The 10,136-nt window shown below is 37.2% G+C and overlaps 1 protein-coding gene across 1 annotated transcript in view; it reads right to left on the bottom strand.

The window, feature by feature from the left end:
- Window positions 1-1,353: 1,353 nt before the first annotated feature.
- Window positions 1,354-10,136, bottom strand: part of SNAPC1 (small nuclear RNA activating complex polypeptide 1) — a 33,241-nt gene continuing 24,458 nt past the window's right edge. The window contains exons 9-10 of the mRNA XM_017895555.1: window positions 3,708-3,803; window positions 1,354-1,708 (exon numbers count right to left, since the gene is read on the bottom strand). Coding sequence (XP_017751044.1) covers window positions 1,674-1,708; window positions 3,708-3,803 — 131 coding nt within the window. The 3' untranslated portion in view covers window positions 1,354-1,673. The remainder of the gene's footprint in view (window positions 1,709-3,707; window positions 3,804-10,136) is intronic.

Below are 10,136 nucleotides of genomic sequence, written 5' to 3'. Positions count from 1 at the left end.
CGTCGTGATCTGCCCGCCTCAGCCTCCCAAAGTGCTGGGATTACAGGTGTGCAACCCAAACTCTAAATCCCTTAATAATACCTTAATTAAGGGTTACCTTAACAAATCCCTTAATTATACTTCATGCTGGAAAACAGCTGTTTTCCAGCATGAAGTATAATCAACTGTGAAATAGGTTAAGACTGGGTACAGTAGGTCACACCTATAATCCTAGTACTTTGGGAGGCTGAGGCAGGAGGATCGCTTGAGCCCAGGAGTTCAAGACCAGCCTGAGCAGCACAGCAATACTCCATCTCTATTAAGGGAAAAAAAAAAACAAACGGCTGAGCCAACAACATGATAAGGAGATGGTCTGCTATTGGCAGCAATTCAAACAACATGGTTCAAGCAATCTCTATTAAAATGTCTGGAACGAGAAATTAACAGATAGGCATATTCATGAAGCTACAGATTCTTTTTCTGTGACTATCAACGATTCTGTACCAGAGACACATTCTGAAATTTACATTATTATTCTTAAAAATTTTATTAGAAAGTAAAGTACTTAAATACTTAATACATTAGTATTTAAGTACTTAAGTTAGTACTTAAATTAGTATTTAATACTAATTTAAGTATTAGTATTCAAGTACTTACACAATTTATTGACTAGTCATATATATAAATATAGACACATAAATTTATTGACTAGTCATATATATAAATATGGACCCACATACATATACATATTTACACATACACAAACATACACATAAACATACATTAGACCAAAGGGAGCTTTAAAACAAGCACTAAATAATATTTAACTGCAGAACTAGAAAATACATTGTGAACTTCCTAAGTTATTAATCACATGTTATGAGAATGTAAGTTTTATGTATTAAAAAATAAAACAAGGCAAAAACTTTATTGCACCTAACAATATACAAAACAGAATATACAAAATAAAAAAATCCATTATCAGACTGTAGATACAAAATGATTAGTTATTTGCATGTAATAAAAATTAACATTTCAATAAAACATATTTTAAATAAAATAGAATAGTATTACCAGACTGTATTCGGACAGTATAGTATCACAAAACGTTACAGGAAATAGTAACAATCTGCAAATAACAGAATTTTTTTTTTTTTTTTGATGACAGAGTCTCGCGCCCAGGCTGGGGGGGAGGGGCCGGGTCTCAGCTCACTGCAAGGTCCGCCTCCCGGGTTTACGCCATTCTCCTGCCTCAGCCTCCCGAGTAGCTGGGACTACAGGCGCCTGCCACCTCGCCCGGCTAGTTTTTTGTATTTTTTAGTAGAGACGGGGTTTCACCGGGTTAGCCAGGATGGTCTCGATCTCCTGACCTCGTGATCCGCCCGTCTCGGCCTCCCAAAGTGCTGGGATTACAGGCTTGAGCCACCGCGCCCGGCCAAGAATTTTTTATATTACGTACTAAATACAAGTTTTATCTCCATTTATGCATATCATTAAAGAAAATGTTAAAGAATTCTTATTCTAATTTTGTGTACTTTTATTCTAGAACTGTGTATTGCAATTTCCAAGAAATAACCTACAGTTTCCCAGAAGGATTATTTTTAATACTGGCAGTCTTCCTGTTCAATACACAAAATATCAATCTTTTCTTCTGTCAGAAAACTCAAAATTAAAAACTACACCAGGCTCTTTGTTCAGTGTTTTCTCTTCTTCTTGGATGCAGTGAACTCTAAAGACATAAAGTTCAAAAGTCAGTCAGATCGAAAAAAAAAAAACTTGACACTTAAATGATAATACCTAATTGATAACATACATTTAAACTACATAGCTGTCTAACTGGTACAACACAGTAAGGATGCCCTCACAGCAAAGACACAACAAAAAAATCTTAAACCTGACATATTCAAGAATTTTTTCTTCAAAATGATATAGCAGTTTAAAACATACTATCAGCCAGGAGCGGTGGCTGGTGCCTGTAATCCCAGCACTTTGAGGGGCTGAGGTGAGCAAATCATGAGGTCAGGGGATCGAGACCTTCCTAGCTAACACGGTGAAACCCCATCTTTACTAAAAAAAATACAAAAAATTAGCCGGGCGTGGTGGCAGGTGCCTGTAGTCCCAGCTACTCAGGAGGCTGAGGCAGGAGAATTGCTTGAACCCAGGAGGTGGAGGTTGCAGTAAGCCAAGATCGTGCCTCGGCACTCCAGCCTGGATGACAGAGCGAGACTCCATCTCAAAAAAAAAAAAAACACACATAACAACAATAAAAAATACTATATCCATTGAGATAGTAAGATCTCAATCTTATTGCAATATCAATCTATTAAGATAGTGGCCCTTAGCCATTCTAAATCCTAATTAATAATAAGTTACTGTGAAGTTGTTTCATATGGGTACACCCTCCCTATAATTATATGAATCCAGGGTGCTAGATCTCAAAGGTATTTAGGCCAGTACTAAGAAGAAGAAAATGACTAAGATTTCAATTTCATTTCAATTAAACCTAGAAATGTAACCCAAAACACTAGTACCATACATCATTCTGGCTACCACAGGAGATGCCAGGACGAACACTCGAATAATTGTCCATCTACAAACAGCACGAACCTAAAGGTTACTGATCATTAAAAGCAAAGAAAGCAATAGAAAACACACAAACATGAAAATTATAAAAGATGTGGTAAAAAGAAATATTCTGGCCAGGCGCGGTGGCTCACGCCTGTAATCCCAGGACTTTGGGAAGCCAAGGCAAGTGGATCACTTAAGGTCAGGAGTTCAAGACCAGCCTAGCCAACATGGTGAAATCCGGTCTCTACAAAAATACAAAAATGAGCCGGGCATGATAGTGGGCGCCTGTAATCCCAGCTACTTGGGAGGCTGAGGCAGGAGAATTGCTTGAACCCGGGAGACGGTGTTTGCAGTGAGCTGAGATCACACCATTGCACTCGAGCCTGGGTAACAAAGCAAGACTGTCTCAAAAAAAAGAAAAAAGAAAAAAAATATTCCCCACCAGTGAAAAAGAAAAGGGAAACGGCAGAAAAAGAGAAAAGACAAGTAAAAAAAACAAATTAAGATGAAAACAAATTCCTAAGCCAGGCACGGTGGCTCATGCCTGTAATCCCAGCACTTTGGAAGGCCGAGGCAAGTGGATCACTTGGGCCCAGGAATTTGAGACCAGCCTAGGCAACACAGTGCGACCCTGTCTCTACAAAAAATACAAAAATTAGCCAGACGTTGGGGCATGTGCCTTCAGTCCCAGTGACTCAAGAGGCTGAGGCGGGAGGGGAGGACAGCCTGAGCCGGGGAGGTTGAAGCTGTAGTAAGTCACTGTGATCACATCACCGTACGCCAGCCCAGGCAACCCAGCAAGACCCTGTCTCATGAAAAAAAATAAAGGAAACAAATTCCTGGAAGAGAGCAGCAGTCAGGATTAGAAGCACGGAAACAATGTCCAGATGAAAGCAGATCAGAGGTCTGAGAGAGACATCTCTACAAAGATGAAACTGATAGGATACCTAATGGATATGCATACCATCATTTATTGTGTTATCTTTGACTCTGAGATGTCATTAATGATATGACTAATACTGAAATTCTCTAATGGGCCAAAGATGAAAGGATCACAGGAACACACAGCAAACTGTCATATTCCTCAAGTGTTCTAAACCTTGATGCTCTACGAATGTAAATTAGTTTACTTCACTAGTTTGACGAAATTTTATCTGTACCTGTTCCACTCAAACTTTCATTCTCTTCTTCTTCTGTAATTACAGGCATACTCAGACTTAAAGGTTTATCTTCCTTGTGTATATTCTGCACGTTACCTAGAAATATTTAGAAAATGATTTTATATGAAAGCAAAGAATATTATAATTTTGAGAAAACATTTTACAAAAAATGTCATTATTACAGCATAAAATTAGACATGTAAAACTGAAACTGTAATGGTAAGCAGAAATACGCCATTCTAGAATACCTATATTTTTTCAAGTACTACAACACTATTTTAATTTTATACTTTTGAAAGTAGGTCTCTAAATGCGCTGACCGGGGAGCGCGGAGCTTGCCAGTGAGCTGAGATCCGGCCACTAGCACTCCAGCCGGGCGGCATACAGAGCGAGACTCCGTCTCAAAAAAAAAAAAAAAAAAAAAAAAAAAAAAAAAAGAAGTAGGTCATCTCAGGTTCTTCCAAAGTAGTCTCTAGTTCTTCCACTAGATAAAACAGAGAAAAAAGGAATAAACAAAATTAGCCAAACACAAATACCATATTTAATCTTTATCACACACAACAGGGGTTATATTTGCAGCCATCAAAGAATAATCACATATGTTACTTCAACTTTATTAAATTAATTACAAATGTAGTTTTTGAGTTTAACAACCTTACTTTTGGATGTGAACATACTTTCTTTTCTCACCACATATGCTCTACAAGATACATTTCTCTAGTCATAATTTGCGACTGACTTTCCATTTTCAAAAACACTAGAGGTTCTCTACATCAACCTTGTTACCTGAAGAAATATCCCAATCAAATGTATCAGATACCACTGTCATATCAAGTACCACTTAGCACACAACTTCCATGTCCCAAAAGCAACCCCCATAAACAGTGACTATTTGTATGCTGTTTTTCTTCGCCCAACACTTTTATCATTTGATATGTTATATCTTGCTTTCTTTTTTTGTTTTTTACGGAGTCTCACTCTGTCACCCAGGCTGCAGCACAGTGGCGCAATCTCAGCTCATTGCAACCTCCAGCTCCTGGGTTCAAGCAATTCTCCTGCCTCTGCCTCCTGAGCCTGCACACTGAGAACAGAAAGATGTTCACTACAATAAGTGTAACAGATACACTATTTTTTTTAAAAAAAGAGAAACATAAGAACAAACCACTGTGGCATGAAGCCATTTAGTATAAACTGCCCCACACCTAAGCTAATTTTTTTTTTTTTTTTTTGGAGACAGTCTCTCTCTCTATAGCCCAGGCTGGAGTACAGTGGTACAATCTCAGCTCACTGCAACCTCCGCCTCCCAGGCTTAAATGATTCTCGTGCCTCAGCCTACTGAATAGATGGGACTACAGGTGCATGCCACCACATTGGGCGGGCTGGTTTCAAACTCCTGACCTCAAGTGATCCACCTGCCTCAACCTCTCAAACTGCTGGGATTACAGGCATGAGCAACCGCATCTGGCTTCTTTCTTGATAGAATCATTACATTATAAAACCCAGTAACATAATCCTCATGATGGTGACCATGACTTGTCAAAAGAAAATTAAATCATGTTAAGGATACAGTGTTACAGAAAATAAGAGCATAAAATATATTTTACTTTAATATACTTATAATTACAAAAATGATAAATGTAGAACAAAGGAAACATATAAAAGAGAATGCAATATATTTAAGAAAATAGCCAAAAATAATTAAATTTTAAAAGTAAATTTTGGCTGGGCGTGGTGGCTCTCGCCTGTAATCCCAGCACTTCGGGAGGCCAAGGTGGGTACATCACGAGGTCAGGACTTCGAGACCATCCTGGCCAACATGATGAAACCCTGTTTCTACTAAAAATACAAAAATTAGCCAGGCATAGTGGCGAGCGCCTGTAATCCCAGATACTGGGGAGGTTGAGACAGGAGAATCGCTTGAACCCAGGAGGTGGAGGTTGCAGTGAGCCGAGATCGTGCCATTATCGTGCCACTGCACTCCAGCCTGGGTGACAGAGCAAGATTCTATCTCAAAAAAAGTGTTACATAAATAGTAGTTGCTGTCATCTTCATCCATCATAGCACTGATATTACTGGTGTCCTATCAACATGCATGTTATATTCGAGGAATGGTGAGCACATAATTGAAGCTTAAATAACATAAGCTTAAGTAAATTCCATAAATATACTGAGCACTCATTTATGCTTCAAGCAATTATTACAGATATTAAGTCTGGAAAGGCTGACTGGAGCAAATTCTCCCCCCGATGAAATCTTTATCATGTCATCATATTTCTCCAACATTAAGGACATGAATATCCTCCCAGGTGCTCAGACATTAAGCATTCTTGTCTCACCCCTCTCCACCAGCCTCCATATTTGGCTCTTATGTCTGTTAGCCTTGCTTCTCTAATTCCTACAACCATGTGGCACATACTTGTCACTCCTAAATCTGAACTACTGCAACAGCCTTCTACTTAAAGTGTTCCTATTTTCAGTTTGTTCCCAGCTACCTACCATTCTACTCCCAGACTGATTTTCTTCAAGGAAAACTTTGGGCATGCCACTTTCTTGCTCAAAAGTTTCAGTTGACTCCCCCTCTGCCTACCAACTGAAGTGTAAACTTCTTGATTCCACATTTAAGGCCTGGTCACAATACAATCCTCAATCTATTTTTCCAGCACTTTTAACAGTTAAATCCCCAACACACCCTTTACAATCCAGTCTAAATGGACCCCTCGCTCTATACTTCCCAGCTACTTTGCCTTTTTCACACCAGCCCCTCTACTTGTCTGAGTCTACGGAATTATGTTTACCTTATTTGTAAAAACGTCTTTAGATTTCTACTGATTACTAAAGTAACACACAGTTATATAAAATCCAAACATTACAGAAATTTATGGATAGTTTCTCATTATACCATTCTTGAAAATTAACCACTGGTAATACTTCATACATGTCTAGATTTCTTCAGTGCTATATATTATGTTCATGTGTGTATGTGTATATATATATTTTTGATTAATAGAAATGAGATCATACTCTTTTAAAAAGCCTTTTCACTAAGAAATGTATCATGTAATATTTTATTTTTAATCGATATATTCTGGATATACTTTCATAATATAGGGCTTTCCCTAGCTTCTTTTTTTTTTTTTTTGCGACGGAATCTTGCCCTGTCACCCAGGCTGCAGAGCAGTGGCATGATCTCAGCTCACTGCAACCTCCGCCTCCTGGGTTCAAGCGATTCTCCTGCCTCAGACTCCCAAGTAGCTGGGACTATAGGCGCCCGCCACCACACCCAGCTAATTTTTGTATTTTTAGTAGAGGCGGGGTTTCACCATATTGGCCAGGCTAGTCTTGAACTCCTGAACTTGTGATCCACCTGCCTCAGCCTCCCAAAGTGCTGGGACTACAGGCGTTAGCTACCGTGCCCAGCCTCCCTAGCTTTTTAGTAACTGCAAAATATTTCTTTGTATGGACTGACAAGAATTTTATTTACCCATTATACACTTGAGTTGTTTACAGTTTGCAATTTCAAATAATCCTGCAATGAATTTCCTTTTATATTTATGATTTGTACAAAATAAATTCCTAGCAATTCTAAAAGACATGTACATTTAAAATTTTGACATGATTCTAAATTGCTCTATGAAAAGAATGTGCCAATTTACTCTCCCACTTAAACTGAGATTGTATTTCCTCACACTTTCACTATCAGTGGGTATTACCTTTAATCTTTGCTGATCAAATAATATAAAAATCATGTTTTAATTTATATATCTTTAATTATAGATGAAATTCAATTATTTCCTATATGCATTGACTTTCTGCCTGCATTTGTGATTGCCTGTTCATATCCTAAGCTATTTTTCTACTGGGTGGTGGCCCTTTTCTTATTCATTTATAAGAGCTTTTTTAAAATTAGAAATTTTAAAAGTATCATATGTGCAAATGGATTTGTAAGATCTTTTGCCTTTTATGGAACTGAGGCTCCTCTTTTTGAAAAACTACAAAATCAAAAATACCTTTTCACTGTATGGAAATGAACTTTTGATTAATGGGAAACTACAAAGTAAGCATTTGGGTCTTTATTATTCAGGTAACTACTTCTGCTTCAGAGTATTTACAATACCTTAGCTGGATTAATTAAGCCATGATGGAGATCTGAATTCAGATCACATTTTATAATACTTTAGTCTTTCTCATGGGTAAATCCTCCCTAACAACCTGAGAAAATTCATTAACAAATCTCAGATGTACTACAGAGCCTGTACTTGTTAGTTTCAGAATTTACAAAACAGTTGTTTTTAGGAACTAATTAAGATATGATTAACAAAGGAAGTGATATTTCATAAATTATACCTGTCACATATTCAAGATGAAAGCTCATTTCATTTAACTTCTTTCTTTTCCTATTTTGCTCTTGTTCCTCCTTTGTTCCTCAACCACATTAAAAAAATTTTTTTCAGGTCTTCAAGAAAGCAGCTTGGCCAGCTTATCACATTGCTATGCCTATATGAAGGCTGTTAATAAAAAGTGCTTGTGAGGGTTTCTAAACCTAAATATCTTTGGTACTTCTGTTAAAGTGAACTAAATATGGCCTGAGAAGGACTCCATACTTCTATATTTGAGTCCTTATGGACAAATTGCAATCTAGCTTAATAGGTAGACAAGATTGAAAACCCAATTTAGCAGTATATGCCTGAACAACAGCTGAGTCTCGGCCAATCCCAGCGGCGGTACTTCAACCATTCATACGCTGCTGAGTCTTCAAACTGTGTTCAAATAAGGCAAATGCCGAGCCATAACCAATCCAGCTGTTCTGTATCGCACTTCCAATTTCTGTACCTCATTTCCCTTTTGTTGGCTATAAATCTTCCACCATGTGGCTGCACTGGAGTCTCTGAATTTGCTGTGATTCTGGGGGCTGTGTGATACTCCCAATAGTTCACTGCTCAATTAAACTCCTTTAAATTTAATTCGGCTGAACATTTTCTTTTCAGAAAAAAAAAATTTTAATCTACCAGAAGTTAATTTTTGAAATATAACCAAACTAAACAATCTTTTCCTTATGTCCTCCCTTTTTGCTCATGTCTGGCCATCAGTCAGGTTTACTGAAGTATTATTAACATACAATAAAATTCACCCACTTTTGCTGTACAGAGCAGTTTGGACAAATACACGGTTGTGGAATCTACCACTGCAATGAAAATACAGATTTCCATCACCCCAAAAATTTCTCTGTGCCCCTATGCATTCAACACCTTCCCCTACCCCTAAGTCCCTAGCAACCAAATATATGTTTTCTGTCCCTACAGATTTGCCTTTTCCAGAATGTCATATAAATAGAATCATAGAGTATATAGCCTTTTGTATCTGTCTTCTTTCACAGAGCACACTGAATTCAGGTTCATCTACGTTGTTACATGTATGATAGCTCTTTTATTACTGGATTGTATTTCATTGTATGGATATGCCACAGTTTATCCAATCAGCAGTGGAAGGATTTTTAAGCTGTTTGCAGTTCTTGCAATTATGAATAAAGCCACATAAACTTTTGCATACACATTTCTGTGTGAACATTAAGTATTCATTTCTCTTGTATAAATACCAAGGAATAGTATTTCTGGGTCACATGATAAGTACATGCTTACCTTTTAAAAACTATTGAGTTTTCCAAAGTAACCACACCATTCTGGATTCACACCAGAAAAGTATGCAGGTTCCACTTGTTTCAAATCATCAACAGCTTTTTTCATTACAATTTTTGTTTTGTTTTGTGGGGTCTTTTTGTTGCTGCCATTCAGGGTTTAGTGGAATGTCACTGTGGTTTTAATTTACATTTCTCTAATAACTAAAGATGCAGAGCATCTTTTCATATGCTTATTTGCCATCCATATATTTTCTTGAGTTAGACTCAAGAAAATATATATTTATTGAGTTAGACTTCTTTATATATTACTAGTTTGGATACAGGACCTTTAATCAGGGTAATAGTTTGCAAAAATTTTCTCCCAGTCTATGGCTTATCTTCTCATCTTCTTAACAGTGTCTTCTGAAGACAAAAATTGTAACTTTGAGAATGCCAATTTATCAATTTTTTTTGTTTCATGATTTGCTTGTGTTTTTTTGTGTCATGTATTTAAAATCTTGCCCAACCCAAGAACACAAACATTTTCTCCTACATATTTTTTCACAAGTTTTATAATTTAGGTTTCAAATTTAGGTCCATAATCCATTTTGAATTTTTTTTTTTGGATAAGATAAGGGATATTGGTCTTTAGTTCTTTCTTGCAACATCAATAAGCTGCAAAGTATTCCCTCTTGTATTTTCTGAAAGAATCTAGATCTAGATCACTCCTTTCTTAAATGTTTGCTAAAATTTCCAGAGAAGCCCGAGAATTTAATTTCTTAGCAGTGTGAGAGGAAAATAAATCTTAGGACCCC

This window comes from Rhinopithecus bieti, unplaced genomic scaffold, assembly GCF_001698545.2.
Source record: "Rhinopithecus bieti isolate Rb0 unplaced genomic scaffold, ASM169854v2 scaffold_25987, whole genome shotgun sequence".
Taxonomy (NCBI): Eukaryota; Metazoa; Chordata; class Mammalia; order Primates; family Cercopithecidae; genus Rhinopithecus; species Rhinopithecus bieti.
The sequence above is the reverse complement of the archived record's forward strand: the minus strand, read 5'-3'. Positions and strand labels throughout refer to the sequence as shown.